This window comes from Bradysia coprophila, unplaced genomic scaffold (genome assembly GCF_014529535.1).
Source record: "Bradysia coprophila strain Holo2 unplaced genomic scaffold, BU_Bcop_v1 contig_297, whole genome shotgun sequence".
NCBI classification, from domain to species: domain Eukaryota; kingdom Metazoa; phylum Arthropoda; class Insecta; order Diptera; family Sciaridae; genus Bradysia; species Bradysia coprophila.
In genome coordinates this window covers 4,836,775-4,859,403 of record NW_023503555.1, presented here as the reverse complement: position 1 = coordinate 4,859,403, position 22,629 = coordinate 4,836,775, and the positions used below count along the sequence as shown (strand labels likewise).

General features: G+C 37.4%; 4 protein-coding genes across 7 annotated transcripts; 1 reads left to right on the top strand and 3 right to left on the bottom strand.

The window, feature by feature from the left end:
• Window positions 1-2,385: 2,385 nt before the first annotated feature.
• Window positions 2,386-4,222, bottom strand: LOC119078606 (proteasome maturation protein). Its single transcript, XM_037186200.1, has 4 exons — window positions 4,084-4,222; window positions 3,458-3,562; window positions 2,678-2,808; window positions 2,386-2,618 (listed from the first exon to the last, which is right to left on the bottom strand). Exons 1-4 carry the CDS (start codon window positions 4,204-4,206, stop codon window positions 2,486-2,488), a joined length of 492 nt encoding a protein of 163 aa, XP_037042095.1. The 5' UTR covers window positions 4,207-4,222; the 3' UTR covers window positions 2,386-2,485.
• Window positions 4,223-6,704: 2,482 nt separating this feature from the next.
• LOC119078603 (serine/arginine repetitive matrix protein 2-like) lies at window positions 6,705-13,933 on the top strand. Of its 4 annotated transcripts, none has more exons than XM_037186195.1 (5): window positions 6,705-7,334; window positions 7,448-8,865; window positions 8,931-9,068; window positions 10,482-10,594; window positions 13,532-13,933. In XM_037186195.1, exons 1-5 carry the CDS (start codon window positions 7,045-7,047, stop codon window positions 13,535-13,537), a joined length of 1,965 nt encoding a protein of 654 aa, XP_037042090.1. In that variant the 5' UTR covers window positions 6,705-7,044; the 3' UTR covers window positions 13,538-13,933. The 4 variants fall into 4 exon arrangements, with proteins under 4 accessions (XP_037042090.1, XP_037042091.1, XP_037042092.1 ...); XM_037186196.1 differs by having other exon boundaries at window positions 10,739-13,933; XM_037186197.1 differs by lacking the exon at window positions 10,482-10,594.
• Window positions 13,934-15,328: 1,395 nt separating this feature from the next.
• LOC119078622 (extensin-2-like) lies at window positions 15,329-17,607 on the bottom strand. The gene is made up of 3 exons (XM_037186219.1): window positions 17,491-17,607; window positions 16,324-17,434; window positions 15,329-16,278 (listed from the first exon to the last, which is right to left on the bottom strand). Exons 1-3 carry the CDS (start codon window positions 17,530-17,532, stop codon window positions 15,329-15,331), a joined length of 2,103 nt encoding a protein of 700 aa, XP_037042114.1. The 5' UTR covers window positions 17,533-17,607.
• A 3,824-nt stretch (window positions 17,608-21,431) lies between these two features.
• Window positions 21,432-22,145, bottom strand: LOC119079162 (myristoylated alanine-rich C-kinase substrate-like). The gene is made up of 2 exons (XM_037186979.1): window positions 22,031-22,145; window positions 21,432-21,938 (listed from the first exon to the last, which is right to left on the bottom strand). Exons 1-2 carry the CDS (start codon window positions 22,070-22,072, stop codon window positions 21,486-21,488), a joined length of 495 nt encoding a protein of 164 aa, XP_037042874.1. The 5' UTR covers window positions 22,073-22,145; the 3' UTR covers window positions 21,432-21,485.
• Window positions 22,146-22,629: the final 484 nt, after the last annotated feature.

Here is a 22,629-nt window from a genome sequence, read left to right as displayed (position 1 = left end):
GGATTTGGAGAGCTGAGGCAGATCATTGAAAAGTTTTCTCCGACCATCAAACTTTTCAAGTGTGAACAGCTCTACATGGACGAACCTACTTTGTTGCGTATTTTATCTTCGACACCAAACGTTGAACATTTGGAATTAATTTATGTTCGAGTACTGAATGGGACTGAGGACAATTCAACACATAGCCAACATTTCAACGATGACCTAAATTTAGAGAAGCTCAAATCTATGTCGATTGTCTCAGCCGACCAGTGTGCTGTAGTTATTAATCGCCTGTCAGCCGGAGTGCTTACGGAACTGCGAGTAAGTCATTTTTGGTGGCCTACTTTGAACAGCATTCTCAGTCGGCAACTCAACATCAAAAAATTGAAATTAGAGAACAGTGGAGACAAGGGCGTTGACATGGATATTTTCGACAAGCTGCAATTAGATTCCTTAGAAGTGGGCTACGCAGTGACCCGAGGACAGCTTGCAACTATTTTATCGAAGCAAACAAAACTGAAATCTCTAAATGTGTTTGGCATATCAGATGTTAATGAACAAGTTATGCTGTAGCGAATCTCCTGACGCTGCAGAAACTAACAATAAGGCTTTCGTATGGTTTACTGGAGTCTTTTGTGAAGCTGAAGAATTTAAAGAAGTTAATGGATTTCTCACTACTGTGCGGTTCTAACTACCTTAATTTGGACATACTTGAGGCTCTCGCTTCATGGAATAACATTTCATTTGTAAAGCTAAGTTTGGATCAATATATGCAATATCCGGTTAGCCTTATCCATGCATTTTCGAAATCTGTACCGCATTTAAAACATCTGAAGCTTGCAAGTTTGAATTGGTTTGACAGTCGTACCATGGAAACGGATGCGTTCAGGAGTCATTTCAATTTCATTGATGTTTTAGAAATTCCAATCTATGGAGAACCTGACGGGAAAGGCGACTACTTCAATTCAAACTTACGAGAATTGAAAGTTGTATTTGAAGGCCTGTACCATGAACCGTGGCTACCTAAATTAATGGCTTCCTATCCGAATCTTAAGAAATTGAAAATGGAAGTAACTTATGATGACTACATGCGACAAGTACGAATTGTTTCGTTGAAAATCCGATCGATACTGAGTGGATTCCCGAAACTGGAGTCTCTGACAATAGCAGTACCGAAGCTAATCGTAGTGGATTTGGATTATTTACAGGATCACAAGCACAATTTAAAATTCGTGTCAATGGGACACTTGGACGAAGTTACTTTAACCGATGAACTCGTCAAAAGAATTCGCGCAAATTTCGGTCTGTTAAATGAAATTGATTGCAAGTGGTTGACGGTGGCAGTTGATCGATATACAATGAATTGTGAGTCTGAAGTGAACCGTTTCGATTTTCGTCGCTCGTTTTGAAAAAAGAAAATTGTCAAATTTTCGAATGAAAAAAATGTTTTTTTGATTGAGTCACGTTGTCGATTTACTTGCGAATATAAGATTTCAGGTCACTTACCCGATTTGAATCCGTTTTTTTAATTTCAGGTTCAGGTCGGCACAATCTTAAAATGGGCAACAAAAAATTCAGATTCAACCTGAACCTGATCTGATTCAGTTCAGGCTCTCCCGTTGCAGGTTCAGGCCAGGTCAAACCTGACCTGTTGCCGATTTTGATAAAAGTGAGGATGGCTTGATGCAGGGGCTATTTTTGGCAAAACATTTTCCCGAATTTTTCCAAATTTTCCCATTTTGTTTCTGGAAAATTAGCGAAGTTTAGAATAAATCTGGAAAAATGTGTGAAAATTCCGGAAAATAGGGGAATTTTTTTTCCCAAAAATAGTCCCTGGGTTTATGACACTTTCTGCTGAACCGAATCACCATACGACGAACTCACCCATTGACAAAATGAAATTTTCGGATATCATAATTAGAACGAATTGGGGGCATATCTCGTGCACGCAGAGAGAATATGAATAACGTTGCTGTCACCTTCTGAAGTAAGTACGTAATTAGTGAAAGTAGGTCCATAAGTGGGTGATCCTATTGTGAGCCACGTTACAATTTTTTCTTTCTCTTTCTATTTATATTCTCCACAATTGGTTAAATGAAACGAAACATGCGTGAGCCACGCTACACGTTAGCTAGCTTTTCATTTAGTTTAATAAGAATGAAAGAGAATGAAGGAATGAAAAAAGTGAAGGAATGAAAGAGAAAAAATTTTCTTGATGTTGATAGAATCACCCAATTTTGGAGATAGTGTTTCGAGTTCGATTCGGGTAAGGATTTCCTCCACTTTCGGGCAGCACGTTCACATCTGCTGCAAGATAGTTTAATTTGATAGAAAAAAAAACTTTTCTCTTCTGCGAAATTTCCTCTTCTTCTTCCAATTTTGATGATTGAAATAAAACTCCAATTGGTTTTGCGATTGAATTTCTCTCTCGATTTATTTCCGTTATCAAAACAAAGTCGCCTCATTCACAGCTAACCGAAAAATACAAAAAAGGTTCCTTATCCTACAAAATGTTCAAACTTTTCGCAACAACAGCATGCGGATTGGTGAGCTTCTCCGAATACTCGGCTCCACCAAGAAAATCTGTAAAGTCGATCATTTCATCGCGACCGCTTAGAACGTCCAAATGCGCATTGCTGTCGAAATTTATCAATTTGGTTCAGTGTGAATGGTACGGCAAAAGAAAAATTCTTACCTGGATGGCAAACAGGCTAAGCGACCAACAGTCTTGAATGCATGACGTTCCATTGCCAATTTTAACGGGGCATGAAGACCTTCAAATTTGCGTAGCATTTGCATATCGCGCTCGAAGACACTTTGCTCGTACTAAAAATAAAAAAATATAAATTTGGATTGGTGATCAAGGTAATCCCTATATCGTCAGTTTCAGATCCCAGAAGGTTAATATTTTCGTTACTACACTCAAGCCCTTCCAAGTCCTTGTTAAGCTCGACTGTTATTGTGCTGGAACTTTGCAATATAAAATTCAATTGCTCCCGGTTCACATCAAAAGCGAACCCAATTCTTTCTAAAAACAAAAATGAACCGAGAACGCCTCCATCGGAAAGTTTGCTAATGCCTTTCTGTATTTTTTAAACGAGAAGTGAAAACCGTATTTTCTAACGTTTCTTACGTTTTACGTATTAAAAGTTGACCCAACCATTTAAATGGATCGGTTGATGTCAACTCGAAAAGAAGGCAAGAATGTTGAAGAAATAGCTTCTGAAGTGGGAAGTTCGTGGAACGCTTAAAAAACAAATTAGGAAATTGTTATCCAAGAAGCCAGGATACCCAGGACATCACATCGATTACGATCACGTAAAATTCAAGTCAAGTCAAGTCAAGTCAAGATTTAAGTGGAAACTTGGGGTATTTTCAACTGATTTGCAGGTACCAGACACTTGTACTTTGTTCTGCTAGTTCGAGTCGTTGCAGTTCCTTTTCCATCGTTTTCCAAAGCATAAATTTTACTTACATTTTCTTCAGCCGACTTCAGCGGATGGACGCTCGACAGCTGGGCTACAACACCCGCGCCCATTGGACCTTGGCCAATTTGGTAAGATTTTTCCGGTGCAGAATTCTGTAAGAAAAATCGGATGTCAGGCAATTATGAAGTAGCAATTGTTCCAGGAGTGAAAAGATAGTAGATGCGTTTGAAGCGCCTGTGGGTGGAGAGTGAAACCACAATTCGTAAAAACTACGAAATTTAAATCTGATGCAATTCCACAATTCGTAAGAGAACCTTTCCAAATGACTTGCTAAAACGGAAGACAAGAATTTGGGATTTCCATTTCAGTCTAACTGTGACGATAGTTTTGTGTCCACTAAATTTGAAAAACACTCTTTCGTAATTAAAAGAGACATAGAAGGGATCCGATCAGGTTCCAAATTTTAAGCAATTCGGAAAACGGAGAAATTAGAAACCCGTTGCGGTACCTCATCTAACAACAAAATGCACCGACTGTTCTACGGGTGTGAAAGTATTGAGAGGTTATAAAACCCAAACATTCATCTAATTTCATCTCCGATACAGTTCTTTGTGACTTGCAAGTTCCATATATCGGCAATTAAAGTCACAAAGCAATTTTAGTCACTACTTACCATGATGTTGCCTTTAATTCTTGAATTTACTTGATGAGAATGATACGAAGTTTTTCGTTTAGTTGCGATTGTTTTCTTCTTCTTATATTTGCAGAATGAAAGGTTGACTTGAGCGTTCAACATTGACTGTTTCACACTGTAAAAAATGGTTACCATTTTGTGGGACATAAAATTCCCTGAAATTCACAAATATAAAGTTGAATTCACAGTGCGCCGATTCTTGACAGTTCTTATGGGATTTTGAACATGCAACTGACAAATTATGAATTCTTAGTGTTACAAATGTTACGAGAATCGACGCCCATCCGTTTTGTCTTCGTTTTCTCTGTTCCGTGTAAGTGAAAGTGCTAACAATAGTCTAACATGTTCTGCATTGTTTGCAATGTCTTGTTTACGGAGACAAAATCGATGACTGTGAATTCAGCTTTAAATGAAGTTATGTTTAATGTTGCCGACCTAAGGTATGTTCCTTACACCTTGATCAAAATAGTAAAGTGTAGTTTTCAAATATTATTTTCAGATATAAGAAAACTGTTATGACGGGTTTTGAAAGAGGAATGTGATTTGAACAAAGCAGATACGAGAAGTGTCAAAGTCTAAAATAATTTTGACACTTAGACGTGTGGCAATTCCGGCCTGTTCTTTCTTTAAGTCCCTATTTCTCTTGATTTCACCTAAACAACGTTTCTCCGTCATAGCAAGAATTCAAGAATTAATTCCCTTGACTGTAAGTAAGGGTTTTATGCCGGAAAATACCCTAAAATGTTTGTCATAAAGGTTGTATGAAATTTTATGAAAAATGGAATTGTTTGTCCCAATATTTTGCTTATAAACACGATAACTTGAGTAATTATCAACCAATTACTAATTTTATTTTCTTAGTCGATGCAGAATTCAATTCCTGAGGTTAAGTTCGCAGATGGGCTATGTGGGATTAAGGATCTGGAAGTTATTCCAGAAAAACAGTATTTTACACTGTTGGAAATTCAATCAATGGAAAAAGATTACTTTAATGAAATTTGATTTTGTCGGTTAGTAATATCCCAAGGGGGTAATCACTAGTAAATCAGTAAATCAAGTAAATCACAGTAAATCACAAAAAAAAAATTAAAATTTTTTTAATTGTCACTGGACTACATTTCGAAGTATCGTGGCCGTAAACATATAGGATAATTTTCATGAATTAACACAAATTGAACCAAATGGATTCAAACTTATTAGAAAATGCATTTTTGATTTACTTGATTTACTGTGATTTACCGTGATTTACCGTGATTTACTGTGATTTACTGCGATAGTAAATCAGTGACTACCCCTCGTAATATCCAGCTATCACGGTGATAGTCAGCCATCACGACGCGTGATAGTCAGCTGCTATCACGGTGATAGTCAACTATCACGGTGATAGTCAACTATCACGGTGATAGTCAACTATCACGGTGATAGTCAACTATCACGGTGATAGTCAACTATCACGGTGATAGTTAACTATCACGGTGATAGTTAACTATCACGGTGATAGTCAACTATCACGGTGATAGTCAACTATCACGGTGATAGTCAACTATCACGGTGATAGTCAACTATCACGGTGATAGTCAACTATCAAAAAAAAAAAAAAACTATCACGGTGATAGTCAACTATCACGGTGATAGTCAACTATCACGGTGATAGTCAACTATCACGGTGATAGTCAACTATCACGGTGATAGTCAACTATCACGGTGATAGTCAACTATCACGGTGATAGTCAACTATCACGGTGATAGTCAACTATCACGGTGATAGTCAACTATCACGGTGATAGTCAACTATCACGGTGATAGTCAACTATCACGGTGATAGTCAACTATCACGGTGATAGTCAACTATCACGGTGATAGTCAACTATCACGGTGATAGTCAACTATCACGGTGATAGTCAACTATCACGGTGATAGTCAACTATCACGGTGATAGTCAATTATCACGGTGGTAGTCAATTATCACGGTGATAGTCAATTATCACGGTGATAGTGAACTGTCACGGTGATAGTGAACTGTCACGGTGATAGTCAACTGTCACGGTGATAGTCAATTACAAAATTTTATGAAAAACTAATTTCTGAATCGTTATTCAAATGTAAGGAACATTAAACATTAAAAACAATCAAACAGATACCTTTAAGGAGGTTTGCAGCGAAACGAGGGTCCTAATTCCCACGAATCGTGATATTTTATTCATAATTGGAGTTTTGTGAATGTAGTAAGTATCGAGGAACTTCCTTTTCGTACTTAAGCGTAAGAGAAGAACATCATATAGACAGCTATCGTACTTTTTTATTTTGTACCAAAGTGAAAGAGTCCTCTAATCCTTCTACATTCTAATCACTTACTTCTGATTAATGTTAACAATAAGACGATGAAACAGAATAATAGACAATTCAAACAAGTGGGCCAGAGCGGAGCGACTAGTTGACTATTTGACTAGTCGTGCTTACAAAACTGATTGAATTACGAAAACCTAGCAATGGTGAAAGGTAAACAGTGTATCTAACCAGTGTATAATCAAGTTCCACAAAAGCGAACACGGCAAACACAGTCCACAAAGAGAACTGTCAAGATCGATAACTGTCAGTGAACTGTCAAAACCAGCATTTCACTCGTTGGCGCATTCGGAACAGTTGAAAACGTTTCGCTGTGATTAGATTTTATTATTAAAAACTTCGCTGTTACCGCAATTAGTTAAGGATTTTTGTAATTTACCTCAAACAATCAAGTGAATTGAGTGGCTGGCGTCCAAAATCAAAATATTTGTTAATGGAAAACTGATTTTTCGAGTGAATTGAACGTGATAATAAAAAGTCGTAATTAAAAGTCCAACAACATGGCTACCCATTGACAAGCGTACATAGGAAAATTTTGTAAATTTAAAAGGGAGGAACATCCGGCTAATTCGAAAAACTACGAACGTTGTAACCATGGAAGAAGACGATTTGGAATTCCTTCGCATGGCAGCGCTTAAATCGCTACAATCAAAGAAATCACAAAATAAAGAGAAAGTTGGCAACGCAATCAAAGTTGTAGAATCCATAGCAGTACCATCGGCTACTGTACCGTATTTTGCGCCTGCTAATCATCCAACGACTGGTTCTCGTATTCAAACGCTAGTGATTCCCAATGACAATTCATCGGTAAACGAACCGTATTTACCACAACGACGAGACGCTATAGCGCCATGGACAGACACGGAATATGGTGGTCCTTATGGGTGAGTTTGATTTATTGTTCGCAAATCAATTCCGTAGGGACATTAAGAAGACTATCTTTGACTATTTGCCAGCATTTTAGCAGCAAATTTAATTCCGATTTACTCTTTCACAGCGTTGCAGTGCCATCATCTCGAACCATGCTACCAAATGTTCAACTATCACCTCGAAGTGCTGCATTCGTATCACAAAACAACGATATACTGAACCGAAGAAAGGGACACGCAGCATCACCGGAACGCGATCGCTCTCGATCGCCAATCACACCGCCCAGTCGTTATACGCCCGCCAGATGGTCAGTGTCGCCACCACCATACAAACATGTCAACACAAGACCTCACTATGAAAACAGAAGCGGAAGTAGGTCACCGATCCACAGGGAGAAATCGCCACAAATTTATCGACGATCGCCGTTGCCTAACTCTAAATCTCCACCTCAACTATCGAGAAAATCGAGGTCACCTCCACAGCTGAAAGTTCGAAAATCGCCGTTGCGAAAAAGTCTGTCCGGATCACCGCACAGAACCGCAACGGATCGTCATCCGCCGTCACCATACTCGCGAAATCGATCACCTGCAGGAAGGTACTCGCATAGTCAGAAAGGTCACCGACGCTACTCACCATCGCAAAGTCGGTCATACAATCGGAAACAGTTAGCCAGACGGTCATTGTCACCTCGTAACAATGGCCATCAACCAATCAAGCGTTCCAAGTCGCCAATTAATTCCAAACGATCCAGATCGAGGTCGCCGAATAAAAACGTGGCGAGTCGTCCGAGTCGGAACGAACGCTTGATCAAGCGTCGTTCTCCACTGTACAATCGGAAAAATAACAGCAACCGAGGTTCGAACCGTAGCAAACGGAAATTGACTCCGCCACAGAGTCCGACAAATAAGAAGAAGGTGGAGAAGACACAAAATGCTGTTCCGCAAAGTGGGGTAGACAAAAAGCCCTCCCCAACGGTGGAAAAGAATAAGACCGAGAAGACTACCGACACAACAACAGATAAACCAGAACCAACTAGTGAAAAGTCAACTGAAAGTGTCGAAAATGAAATGTCAGCATCGAGTGACGACGATAAATCGAGCGACGAGGAAGACGATGGAATTGACTTGTTTGCATCCGAAGAAAGTGAATCGGAGAACGAGGGACGATTCAAATCGAATTCCAGCAAAAATGCCCGATCGAATACAGCGGCAACGGTCTCGTTTTCGAAGTTAGGAAATGCAACCGCTTCGACGTTAGGTGAATTGAACGAAGTGAAAGCGGATAGGAATTCGTCATCTAGTCATAGAGAGGATAGGTACAAACGAGGCTCCAACTACAGCAGTCGGAAAGACGATCGGAGCAAAAAATATGGCAGTAGTCGTAACGAGGACAGCCGATACGGTGACAGTAGTCGAAGTAGTTACAAATCCAGATATGTGTCGTCGACAGCCTCGGCGGTAACGAAAGTGGTGGAAGAAAAGAAAAAAGATGAGAAATCGATGTTCAAGTCAACGTTTCAAGTACTCCCCAGCGAAATGAAGTCTGGTAAGTGAACAACTCGAAGTGATTTAAGTCGAAAGGCCGTGTATTCAACTGAATTCATTTCACAGAAGCCGTCAAGTCAACGTCATCGTCAAAGCCGATCTTAAGCAGCAGAGTCTCACCGATCAAGGAGAAGGCCGGAGACAAGAAGCTGATTGTGTTAAAACGACCTGCAGAGTCCACTGTCGACGATCCGATCGACGAAGGTATGGTTTAGATGGTAGGAATGTGTTTTCTGTCGTGGACTCCATGGTGATTGGTACGCGTGTAGTACATTGTTCACTAAAATTGTTCTCTGGATTGGGTACATTTCTGTCAACAAAAGTTGATACTTTTCTATAATCTTGCGGTAGGATGAACAGATGTTCAGTGTTCTTTCATTCAGTAAATTATCGTTTTTGAGACGACAGTTTTGTGAACATGAAGAATAGGACAACTTATCCTCCCTACGTACAAATATGTCTTTTAAAGATAATAGTTGACTGAGAGCCGTCGTTCATATCTGTCTCTCTCATTAGGCCTTGGCCCGAAACAATCAAACCCTATTATCACCGACGATGATGCTGAAATGATGAGGAAATAAGTTGACCTCTTGAAGGGTAGCATGGCCTTACGAGCACAAAGACTCTCGAACACAATCCTTAATTCTAAGTGTCTTTACGGTGTCTGTACGGTGGGAAATTGAGGTTCTCTGACTGCTTTAGGATGTTTTGTTTCAGGATAAGACCTACGAACATTCGAATGTATGACACTCGAGGTCCGAGAAATCAATCAAATATGTCATTTTTCTGTGACTGCTCCGTTGGTCTACACATGTTTTAGACTCTCTTGCATGTAAATCTCTTGATCTTATTGTAATTCGTTCATGAAATAGACTAGTCTTCGACAGTAACGCATCAATAAAATATTGCATTCGACACTAGTGCTACAATACAACAATAGCTGAATAATCTAGTTCAGCTTTTGGCAACAGTGGCGCCGACATGGGGACAAGATAATTTTTGTGAACTTCACCTAACCAAACTCAATGTTAGAATTCTGCTTTGGTCGCTACTCCGCAATTAAATCCTAAAACTATCCTCTCATTCCACGATGTCCCGTGGGAGCAATTGCTTCCATCGCCCCCCTATACTCAACGCCACTGTTTTGCCATTTTTTGTGTCGATTGAGTGCTATTTCGTTCTACAGGTTCACATGTCCCCGAATTTTCAAGAGATGTCTTCACCTCAGTATCCCATTTCGAATCACTTCTCTCTTTTTTCCCTGTAAATGTCCCGAGTTAAATTCTTTTGCAATTTTATATTCTCCGATTGTTCGTTATGAACTAAGAGAAACAAGGACCCTGAACAAAAACAACATTTAGCGTTCAAGATATCTATTCGAGGTTCTTAGCTCCTTTCGGTTTTATTTAAAAATAATTTCTCATGAACGTTTACACTGACCGGTCTGGTATAAAGACATTGAATTGTTAAAATTGTTAAAATCGTGTGCTCCATTTCAATTTCTCTGACACTTCCGATTAGATCCAATTAAGTGCTACCTTCATTCCGACGTCTAATTTCCAACGGAATCCAAACAAAATCTCGTCTAACACAAGCAATCATTTTGCACATTCTTAGAAACCGACAAACTACCATCATCAGTGGGCGACAATGCTAAGAAATCGATACATGCACGTCTTGGTGCACCAACGAAAACGTGGAAAAATAAAAAATCGTGGCGAACAGAAAAGGTATCCCAAATGTTTTACGTAAATAGATTTTCACTACAATTGTAGGTCTAGGCAGAGAATTTTCAGCTAAAATTTTTTTACTTTCTACCAAACAAAAATTATTATTTTTTTCAATTTTCTTTTGTAATTTTAAAAACTTTTAAGCTGTAAGAACAGAGACGTTTGGAGGCGATTTGTAGAGGCCAGTGTTGTTGATTTATATCAATGAGAGAGGAGGATATATAGACTGACATTGATATTTACACTTTTTGCTTTCCACAAATTTTATGTTGAGTTCGAGAGACTAATTAAAATGTAAACGAAAAACAACTGAGCTAATGAAATATTCCATTTTAATTTCCACAATTAAACCAAATGAAGCGAAATTTTAACTTTATTATAAGTTCAAAAATGTTAAATTTTCATAAACAAATTGTGAGCTGTGAACAAATATTTTGATTTATAAAATTTTACTTTAGTTTTTCAACACATTTTATAGGTCTACTGTTTACGATAAAAATATTTTTTTCGAATTTATGTCATGAAAATTTAGTGTTTTTTCTTAAACAATTTATTGAAAAATAGTTATGAGGTCGGTAATGAGTCGCACACACATACAGTATTTGTTCTATGTATAACAAAAATGAGTCATGAAACTAACAACAATCAATGTCGTGTTATTATGAGATCATCAAAATGTTGGTAGTCTGTTCTTGTGTCTGCTATTTTTGTTAATGCTTTCTATTCTATGTCTCGGGTTTACTCTTCTTTTTTGAGTGAATTTTCCATTTCTGTTATAATTAGTCATTGTACCTACTCGCATTGCACGCGGTTCTTCGATTTAATTGATATAATTCAATGCCGTATAACCTCTATAAGTGTTGGAGAGCACTTTTTGATCAGTTGAATTTAACTGGTCTCGGGGTCACACTTCAAAATCAGAGAAATCGCATACAAGTTGAAACTGAGCCTAGGTCTAGATTCTATTTTCGTTCGTTAATTTTTGACTGCTGTCTCGAGTCAAATTAAATTTAACTGGTCTTCGCTCTTCAATACGTTCATGAGCGAACGGTGCACACTACCTGATGCTAAAAGTTCATTTTTGTTGTAATTGTATTTAATAAGAGAATGGAATCTGATCCATCAATGACCCTAAAGTTTAATTTTTGTAGTCTGAAAGACTCTCTGGCTGTACTATTTTACTTGTAGTTCCCCTAACGCCCATGAAAAGATGTTTTTTAAATGAAAGTGATGTTATTAATACGATCCGAAAGTATTCTTGTATATAGAGCGCTTTGAGGGGACGCAGCCAACTCAATAACAATACCGCTTGTTTACACTGAGCCGTCCCTATTGTTATTGAGTTGACTGCGTTCCCTCAGTACACTCTATAAGTTCTATAAGTCAAATGACTCGAACCGTTAAACCTCGGATGAAGATCCTATTTTGAAGAAGTAAAATTAATGGAAAATCCTCGAAATCTCTTTTCCTTTCAAGAATTTACGAGAATTTTATTTCGCGAAAATCGGTGCTCAATGTCGGCTTATAATTCAAGTGATCCCTTTTTGCGACTTAACCAAAAAAAAAATCAAAACTGTTTCCACTTGCTTATACGGTTGAAGCTGCTAGCTACAGAGATGAAGCAGATTTATACTGGTAATTCACTGCCACTGACTGTACTCAAAACGTAAAAAGAAAGAAATTTTTGACACATTCTTTAGAAATTTAACGCATTTGTTGGGAAATTTCAAGAAATTTAGAGAAAAATATTTGAGAAACGTATTTCTCAATGAAAATACATAAGAAAAAAAATTAAGAAAATCCTCAACGAAATTTACAAACCCTCCGCCTTATGTATACAAACAAATGTTTAACTTTGAAGTAGTGTCGGAAGTGACAACAAAAATTATCCCTCGTCACTCAATACTAATTGTAATCATAGTTAAGCAATCGAAAATTATGAACAACAAATTCAAACCTCAATTTAGACAATCATCGTTCCGATTTTCCCATATTTTCGTTTCGCAAATATTTAACTCATTAATCCCAATCGAATCCAATCCAAATATTTTTTTTATGATTTCGCATTAATTTACCTCAGCATAATATCCGATGTCAAATAAAATAAGATAATTGGATAAAAGTATATGTCATACGACAGCATATTCGGAGGGTAAATCTGATTATTTATTGTAATTGTTATACTAACCGAATTCCAAGTGCAATTATTGATTTTATAACTGTGATATAGAATACTACGTACCTGCTTGTAAAATTTGTTGTTTTGGAAAGCGTGGGTGTTGCGGAACGAGCCGAAGGCGAGTGAAGTATTCACACAAATCAAAACAATAGTTTACAAACAATTGAATGAGTTATTTTACATGCTAGTGGGCGGTAAGGTCATTTTCACTGTCACAAACAGTGACTTAAAGTGAACTTTATCGCCCGCTAGAATGTAAAATAAATTTATAGTGATGAACATTCCTAAGTGTTTAAGAAACGAACTGAAAGTTTAGTTTTTAAGGAAAGGCTAAAAATATAAGAAATTTTTTAATTTTTCATTTTTGAAAATATATTTTGTTTGGAAGTTGATCGAATGATCACTTTTGATCATTTCGCTTTTTTACTGTTTAAGCCGAATAAATAACAAAGATTTCATCATATCATTTCACAAATTGTATACTTTGACTAATTGTTTTGTTTAAATGATTAAAAATATATTTATACGAAATCTGTGATAGATATAAGGCTGCCATTTTGTCATAGTCGATAAGAAAAAAAAAATGAAACGAAAAAAAGAAGAAAAAAGAAATCAGAGCAAAAAAAATAATAAAAAGAATCTGCTCGAGGATTGAAATTAATTCTAAGTTTTATCTACAAAAAAAAAACCAAAAAAATAATTTTTACGATTGACCCCCAATTGGAGAAACGGAACACTTATTTTTGTTTGATCAATAGGTCTAAAATCATCCTCGAACTCATCTTTACTTTGAATGAAATGGTACAACTTATTCCGCAAATAAATCAAAAACAACCCGCCAAAACAGCCCGCTCCGATACAAACATTTCACAACCACCCCATCAATCGTCAGTTTGACAACCGGTTGGCAAAGTGTTCATGCACATCATGCAGTTTCACCACAGAGAGCGAGAGTGATTGTCGATGCACACCCATCAACAAAACCATTTTCTTCGGGGGATAAGAGTGGCCTTATAACAATCAACCTATCAACCATTCATCGTTAGATTATTAGAATGCCAAAAAATAATAAAGAGAAAAAAATTGTATGGACTTTTAGTTAGTTGTCTTTGATTTGTAAGTAAAATTGCAAAATAAAAAAAAAATGTTGAAATCAAAAAGGTCTTTTGTTTGTTGTACACATCGAAATTAATAATTATTAATTATTACGAAAATTTTAATTAATAATTACTCGACGTTCAGTGAGATGGTAAAAGGTTAGCGAGAAAGTTATGCTTTTGAAATTCAACGTATGGGGTAAGCGGAGTATATAAAATCTAGAAGAACTTAGAGGACATTCTTAAGTGTACAGATTTCAATGACTTGTAAGTTGGAGGACCAATAATGGATGATCAGTTCATCAGTTGTTACCTCTAATTACCTCAAAAATGACAGTCCAGAAAACGAACAAGTTACGATGGAAACACGTAAAAAATTATAAGTTGCGATGGAACTATGGAACATCATGGAGTCACTTGACACGAATGGAACGTAGGTTAGTAAGTTAGTATGTTTGAAGTTAGTCCAAAAATAGGGTTTAAAATATACACATTGGAGTAGTTGAAGGGCATTCACAACATCGTGAGCTTGGCAGGCTATTCTACAAAAATTATCAGCAAATACTAATTGTGTGTCACTACCCTGCTCAGAAAAAAATACTTAATAACAACGAATTCGCACTTTTCGGGTCCTACGAGCGGAGCGAGTAAGGAAAATTGGGTCGTGTGCTGAAAAAATCTCATTACAATACGTGTAACACATCATGCTTTGTGCCAACCGAGACTTGAAATAGACAAGAGCAAAAATAGTATGTTGTGTTACAAGTATTGTAATGTTGATTTTTTCAGCACTAGACCCAAGTTTTCAAGGAAAATTGGGTCGTGTGCTGAAAAAATCTCATTACAATACGTGTAACACATCATGCTTTGTGCCAACCGAGAATTGAAATAGACAAGAGCACAAAAAATCATAATTTTCATTGTAAACAATCACTCTTCAAATTTGATCGATCACATTGCTTTGCATTTTCTCAAAAGAATGCTGTAACAACTCATACAAATTCCATTTCAACACTGCTTTGAGTGTTGTAATATCACATCAAACGGGTGCTGAAATAAGTCACTTTACAACACTAAAATGAGTGCTGAAAAGAGTCGTATTTCAATTCTCGGTGGCACAAAAGAGTTTTTTCATGCTGCATACGTTGAAAACCGTACTTTTCATGTTTCAACGCCCTCAGCATGTAAAACCCATTACATAACTCGGGATAAAAATAAAAAGTTTTGTTTTCGTGTGTTTATTGACTTCGGCTACGCCTCGCATCAACAACATTCACACCATAGTCAGTTGACAAAATAAATGACTGTCAAAAACACAATAAATATCGACTCAAAGCGGAAATTCCTTATTTTTCGATACAATTTCAAATTCTGGAAGCTGACAACATAATTCAAATTAGCATTGCGGTCAGTTGAAAAAGTTATATTTGGTCGTTCTCTATTAATCAATTATACAGATTATGCTGCAATAATAGGCGAACTTGTGGTGTAATAGTCGCTAGGGGATCCTGTTGAGTAATTGTCGCTTGAAGATGCTGTTGATGTATAATAGTCATTTGGGGATGCTGTTGATGTGTAATAGTCATTTGGGGATGCTGTTGATGTGTAATAGTCGCTTGGGGATCCTGTTGAGTAATAGTCACTTGGGGATCCTGTTGAGTAATAGTCACTTGGGGATCCTGTTGAGTAATAGTCACTTGGGGATCCTGTTGAGTAATAGTCGCTGGGGGATCCTGTTGAGTAATAGTCACTTGGCGATCCTGTTGAGTAATAGTCACTTGGAGATGCTGTTGATGTGTAATAGTCACTTGGGGATCCTGTTGAGTAATAGTCGCCTGGGGATCCTGTTGAGTAATAGTCACTCGGGACTCCTGTTGAGTAATAGTCGCTTGGAGATTCTGTTGATGTGTAATAGTCGCTTGGGGATCCTGTTGAGTAATAGTCATTTGGGGATGCTGTTGATGTGTAATAGTCGCTTGGGGATCCTGTTGAGTAATAGTCACTTGGGGATCCTGTTGAGTAATAGTCACTTGGGGATGCTGTTGATGTGTAATACTCGCTTGGGGATCCTGTTGAGTAATAGTCAATTGGGGATCCTGTTGAATAATAGTCGCTTGGAGATGCTGTTGATGTGTAATAGTCGCTGGGGGATCCTGTTGAGTAATTGTCGCTTGGAGATGCTGTTGATGTGTAATAGTCGCTTGGAGATCCTGTTGAGTAATAGTCACTTGGAGATCCTGTTGAGTAATAGTCGCTTGGAGATGCTGTTGATGTGTAATAGTCGCTGGGGGATCCTGTTGAGTAATTGTCGCTTGGAGATGCTGTTGATGTGTAATACTCGCTTGGGGATCCTGTTGAGTAATAGTCACTTGGGGATGCTGTTGATGTGTAATACTCGCTTGGGGATCCTGTTGAGTAATAGTCAATTGGGGATCATGTTGAATAATAGTCGCTTGGAGATGCTGTTGATGTGTAATAGTCGCTGGGGGATCCTGTTGAGTAATTGTCGCTTGGAGATGCTGTTGATGTGTAATAGTCGCTTGGAGATCCTGTTGAGTAATAGTCACTTGGAGATCCTGTTGAGTAATAGTCGCTTGGAGATGCTGTTGATGTGTAATAGTCGCTGGGGGATCCTGTTGAGTAATTGTCGCTTGGAGATGCTGTTGATGTGTAATACTCGCTTGGGGATCCTGTTGAGTAATAGTCACTTGGGACTCCTGTTGAGTAATAGTCGCTTGGAGATGCTGTTGATGTGTAATAGTCACTTGGGGATCCTGTTGAGTAATAGTCACTTGGGGATGCTGTTGATGTGTAATACTCGCTTGGGGATCCTGTTGAGTAATAGTCAATTGGGGATCCTGTTGAGTAATAGTCGCTTGGAGATGCTGTTGATGTGTAATAGTCGCTGGGGGATCCTGTTGAGTAATTGTCGCTTGGAGATGCTGTTGATGTGTAATAGTCGCTTGGAGATCCTGTTGAGTAATAGTCAATTGGAGATCCTGTTGAGTAATAGTCGCTTGGAGATGCTGTTGATGTGTAATAGTCGCTGGGGGATCCTGTTGAGTAATTGTCGCTTGGAGATGCTGTTGATGTGTAATAGTCGCTGGGGGATACTGTTGAGTAATTGTCGTTTGGAGATGCTGTTGATGTGTAATAGTCGCTTGGGGATCCTGTTGAGTAATAGTCACTTGGGGATCCTGTTGAGTAATAGTCACTTGGGACTCCTGTTGAGTAATAGTCGCTTGGGTATCCTGTTGAGTAGTAGTCATTTGGGGATGCTGTTGATGTGTAATAGTCGCTTGGGGATCCTGTTGAGTAATAGTCACTTGGGAATACTGTTGAGTAATTGTCGCTTGGAGATGCTGTTGATGTGTAATAGTCGCTTGGAGATGCTGTTGATGTGTAATAGTCGCTTGGGGATCCTGTTGTCATAAAATCGTGTGGAGCATGGTTTTTATTCCGACTGTGATGTTCGAAGTTTCGACCACGATGATGTCCATTGTATTGACCACGACGTTGGCCATTGTTTTGATCCCGACGTTGCCCATGATGCGCTGACGCAGCCTATTAAAGTGTAATACTCAGAAATAACATCTTATAAATTATAAGTTCAAACTTACAGTGACTGCAATGACACAGAGGAAAATGAATAAGTTTTTCATTTTTATCAGATTTTTTCTTGCTTTTCACTTATTAGAAACTCTAACTCGTTATGACACCTAACACCCAACTTGAAGCGTCTTATATATGAATTGAAATCAGCTAAATGACGCCATGAAATATAAATATTTTTGCAAAAAAAAGAGAGAAACAGAAAAAACGTCTGTTAAGGTAATTCACATTTATAGGCAGATAACTGAAATTCAGTTACTGAATACATTCATTAAAAAGCCGAATTTCATAAATTAATGACGACATGGAAACAATGTTTTTTGTAGAATGATGGAAAGCTTTTGCAAATTATTTGCTTAATCCAAAATTTATCTATACTAAAAATAAGGTTGAAAGTTGCAAGAGATTCATCCCAACCAAAGTACACATCTATTTTTTCTGGAAAGAAAGTCTATTCGTCTCTAGCAATATCCCATTGTATTCGGCTATGGAAAACTTATTCTCTTGACTGTAAGTTAGGTTCTTGCAACAGAAAATCAAAAGTGTTTGCCTAAAAATGCATTGAAAACCAAGCAGAACCGAATTTCAAATAAGGGGCTTGCTCGACACATCAGTCATAATGTCTCATAAGAATGTCTTTACGCACATGTTGCAGTCTAACTGTTGAACTTTCCATTTAACCTAAGTTGAACGATCTAAAATAGGAGTAACAAGTAAGCTAATCTCTCCAAAACCAGCTTGTAGTACACCACACTCGGACTATAAGGACATAATAAACATAATAAGAGCAACTTTGTTCAAGAATAGATCAGTGTCAAATAACTGTTCTTCTCTCAAAATAGTGTCAAATGAGTTGTCAATTTCACAAAGCTAACCTCAAACAATGACAGCTCCATATGAATTTTTGTAACATTGTGGTTAGCTTTGTGAAAATGACAGCTCATTTGACGTCTCAAACGACATTGACAATGATCTATTACTGGCTAAATATCCTTACTTAACGTTAAGCCAAGTGCCGCATAAAAATTAGTAAGAAAAACTCTAAATTTCTTCTAAATGTCAGTCGCACAAGACTTCCTTTGTGAATGTCAGGCATAGAACGTCAAAAGACAACACGCGTAAGACATATAACACACAACGGGAGAACCAGAGACGTCGCTCGTAGATACTATCACAGCCACAAATCAATGCAAGGAACCAATTCAGTCAGATGCTGTTATTTTGGACAAATCTGATTGACAGAAACATAGTGTTGCTAATGAAATTGCAAGCCTAAACTGTGGACCCCGTGCGTGTTGTATTAGATAAATAAGACGGAAAACAATAAAAACAGGTTCGGTATTGATGCCCCCTATAGAGCATGTCACACAGTACTAGTTTAAATACTGAAAACTACAAAAGCGACACCTTTAATTTCATAGCTGGAATACGGTCGTTTCGTGAAACTTAAAACTGACAACAACAAAAGCGCCATATTGAACTATAGAAAAATTGCTGACAAGCGGAGACACCGTCAACAAAAAACAAATGATATGACCTAAAGCTTTAAAATGGAAAGATATGGAGTTGCAGTGAGCTAAAGAGAATGAACAAGCCAATAAAAGATTGTAACTTTCCTTACGTGAGTAAGTTGGAGCCAATACTCTCTCTAGGAAACAAACTCTCAGCTCTCTGTGTCAAATTCACACCTTATTTCTTTGTATTCTACAAACAGTAGTCTACATTTTGAATGACTACGCGGACTACGCTGTAATTCACATGTAAACTCCAGAGGCTAATTGACACTTTCACCACCTTATTAAAAGTAGTTTGATTTTCTAGAGAAAGTACTGCTGGAAGCCGAAATGTGCACCTTTTTCTCATTTTTCAATAAAGAACTGCTTAGTACCCTCCGTAAATAGATATTTCAGTCGATTTTCTCAAAAAAGCGATGTGATTTTAGGGTTTTAGAATAAGTCAATGGCAGTGCCGCTTTTAGCTTTTGGGCGCCATCGGGCAATTGGGAAAATAGGCGCCAATTGAGTAAGGACCACGGGCGTCATTTTCTTCTGCTTCGCTTTGGGTGCCACGTGCATTTACCCATTTGGCCCATATGGAAAAGGCGGCACTGGCTCAATGGTCTGCGTATTAGTTGATACGTAGGGCAAAATGTAAATTTACTTAGTCACAAAGACGTTACAAGACGAAAATAGCTTCATTACATCCGAAATTCTAATTTACAACTGAACGAATTATCATTGACATCATGTACACAGTCCTATTATGTTTTTTGATGACGTCTTACCGGTTAATTAAAATCGAATGTTTTTTTGTTTACCGTTAGCAAACACAGCTGTGCTTTTCTATTTGCGATCTATTTTCGTGTGGAAATTTTTTAGATTTTGTGACAAAAGTTTTTGATGAGGTAGGTACACTAATTTGTTGTAAATTAAGCATTAAACAGATGCCACAGTACGGTACCATCAAAATATTTTTGTCTACAAAATGTTTTCAGATTATAATCGTTGTTTTCATGAAAATTCAATTTCATAAATCTTTAAAAAAAAACAAATAGGTTATGGTATGTGTCGATGTCTGTCTACAGACAAACAACTTTTAATTTTCACTCTAAACTTGAGGCATGCCGATATAAAAATGAAATTTTAATAATTAAATTTTCACGGTGTAAGCTGAGTAAATGTTATGTGCCACTCTACAAATCATTGGTTGAAAGATACCTTAGATAACTCTCTATACTACGTTTCTCGACCATTCAAGCATTGATTGGCTTTTCTAATATGCTCTTCAACTCGACTGCTGTTGACTGTTGAGCTATGCCATTACGATAGACTAATTCCATTAAAAAATTATCTCTCTCAAGATCTCAGCTTGTGCTAATTTTTCAATTGACCTCTATGAAAGAGAAAAATGGCTACTTCAGCCTACCAATACTTGAATCCAACGGTCACGAAACGTAAAGAGATATCTAAGGTGTTTTTCAACCAATGGTTTGTAATCACAATTTCAATGAAATTAGTATTCATCAGGGAGTGAAATGTGGTTCAGACCAACGCACCTCCAGCATAACAAGGCCTATAATGACAGCTGCCAAATATATTACATAAAAAATAATCCAAATGTTTTTACAGTACGAAAATGTGTTCGATACACTGTTCAGTTTCTGTACTCTATTTAGAGTACCACTCATGCTTGAAGTGCATTCAGACACAACACCCGCGTAGTTCCGTAAAGTGATAACTAATTTTACTCCGTTTACTCACAGTTAAGAAAACAAACATGAAAGAGCGAATCTCTCTTTCTCTTTCCATTGTAACGTAAGCGATGAGTAAACAGAGTGAAGATTTTCCGATGATTTTTTTGTGAAGATATAAAAAAAATCTAGACAACACTTTAGTTCCATGTGCAATGTATGATAGGGATACCAATAACAATAACAAACGCTTCAAATACCTGTGTCCTTTCCTCATGAAATTCGACTACAACGGAGAAAATGCAAATTTACGTTATTTCCTATGTGTCGAATATTTTCGCGAGGATGACAAGTAAATTGTGTATTAAGTGTGTTATTTACAGTGCAGTTGTTAAAGCGTTTACTATATTTCTGTATAATTTCCGTTGAATGATACTTCACAAATACTCTGTACGAAAATACGGAAAATATGAAATTTTGCCAAAGTATCAAAATTGAATTGAAAAATGAATTTTGCGTCTACTAAAAATAAAATGATCTGCGGAAAGAGAGACTTGTAAAACAACCCAATCAGATGAAGAAATGACATATCGAAAACCAAATTGAATTTGGTACTTCACTAAGTGCTAAATTGGGAGGTGAAACTGAAAAAAAAAGTATCAAACAGAAAGATGATGAAGCTCACATGTTCGATTGTCTGTACATCGGATGGTTCGGTATTTTAGTATTACAAATAATTTGACAGATTAAATTCGATAGTTGGGAGTTAATAAATAATTTTATTGTCTATAAAATACATGATTGCCACACAAATTATGGAGCAGCAGGAGTGGATGATTCAGCTGGTGCTGATGTAGAAGATTCGCTTGGGGCAGCCGAAGTGGATTCAGGTGGTGCTGATGTAGAAGATTCGCTTGGAGCAGCCGAAGTGGATTCAGCTGGTTCTGATGTAGAAGATTCGCTGGGAGCATCCGGTGAGGATTCAGCTGGGGCTGATGTAGAAGATTCACTGGGAGCGTCCGAAGTGGATTCAGCTGGGGCTGATGTAGACGATTCGCTTGGAGCAGCTGAAGTAGATGATTCAGCTGGTGCTGATGTAGTAGACTGAGCCGGTAGATTATTAGCAGCTAGAGCAGCTTTGATAGCTTCCACTATTTTCTCGATGCATGGTATACCTCCACTGTTGTTATGATGGCCATTAACGTGACCGTGATGTGGAAAACCCCCATGTTGACCACGGCGTTGACCATGATGTGCTGACACTGCCTATTAAAAAGGATAGAAAGGTTTTACGTCAGCATTTTTGCACAGTAAACTGTAATACTGGAACATTGCCAGATATTTTTTAAGAAACTTACAGCGATTGTAATTACACAGAGGAAAACGATGAAGTTTTTCATTTTTGATTTTTTTTGCTTCTCACTTATTAGAAACTGTAACTCGATATGATTTAAACATCCAACTCTGAGCGCCTTTTATATCAATCGAAATCAGTTATAATGACGACTTGAAAATAAATATTTTGGAAATTCAGAAATCCAAACGGAAAACACAAACATTTTTTCCCCCAATCTATTCCAATTCAGAGAATTTATTTCTTCGAATTCATTGCGTCAGAATTAGTTTGTTGAAGGTATGGTTTAATTTAACTAAATTATATTTGTGACGACATATAATGGCAAATGTTTTTTTTTAAACGGTGAATAAGTTTTAGGAATTTTTAATTTGTCAGTTTTTACACAATCGAATCATTAGTAGTCATCATCGGCTAGTTTTAAGGTCCTGTTACAAGTCCACTAAAATGTCTATGGTATGCTGCGAGAAAAAAAAAGTTTGGCAGTAAATCTACTGATTCGAATAAAATTTTATTGGTTGAATGGTCCATCCAATTAAAATCGGTGGATAATTTTGTCAATTTTATATAATTCATAATTCATAATTAAGGATATAGTGTAAA

Excerpts from the sequence above, each read along its gene's own strand:
- LOC119078606 (XM_037186200.1), bottom strand. The coding sequence starts at position 4,206 with ATGTTGAACGCTCAAGTCAACCTTTCATTCTGCAAATATAAGAAGAAG. Across the intron at positions 2,809-3,457 it reads TGAAGTCGGCTGAAGAAAAT|TACGAGCAAAGTGTCTTCGA; the intron begins GTAAGTAAAATT and ends TTTTATTTTTAG. Across the intron at positions 2,619-2,677 it reads TTAGCCTGTTTGCCATCCAG|CAATGCGCATTTGGACGTTC; the intron begins GTAAGAATTTTT and ends AAATTTCGACAG.
- LOC119079162 (XM_037186979.1), bottom strand. The coding sequence starts at position 22,072 with ATGAAAAACTTCATCGTTTTCCTCTGTGTAATTACAATCGCT. Across the intron at positions 21,939-22,030 it reads TCTGTGTAATTACAATCGCT|GCAGTGTCAGCACATCATGG; the intron begins GTAAGTTTCTTA and ends CCTTTTTAATAG.
- LOC119078622 (XM_037186219.1), bottom strand. The coding sequence starts at position 17,532 with ATGAAAAACTTATTCATTTTCCTCTGTGTCATTGCAGTCACT. Across the intron at positions 17,435-17,490 it reads TCTGTGTCATTGCAGTCACT|GCTGCGTCAGCGCATCATGG; the intron begins GTAAGTTTGAAC and ends ACACTTTAATAG. Across the intron at positions 16,279-16,323 it reads CACATCAACAGCATCTCCAA|GATCCCCAAGCGAGTATTAC; the intron begins GCGACTATTATT and ends ATTACTCAACAG.
- LOC119078603 (XM_037186194.1), top strand. The coding sequence starts at position 7,045 with ATGGAAGAAGACGATTTGGAATTCCTTCGCATGGCAGCGCTTAAATCG. Across the intron at positions 7,335-7,447 it reads GAATATGGTGGTCCTTATGG|CGTTGCAGTGCCATCATCTC; the intron begins GTGAGTTTGATT and ends ACTCTTTCACAG. Across the intron at positions 9,069-10,481 it reads CGACGATCCGATCGACGAAG|AAACCGACAAACTACCATCA; the intron begins GTATGGTTTAGA and ends GCACATTCTTAG.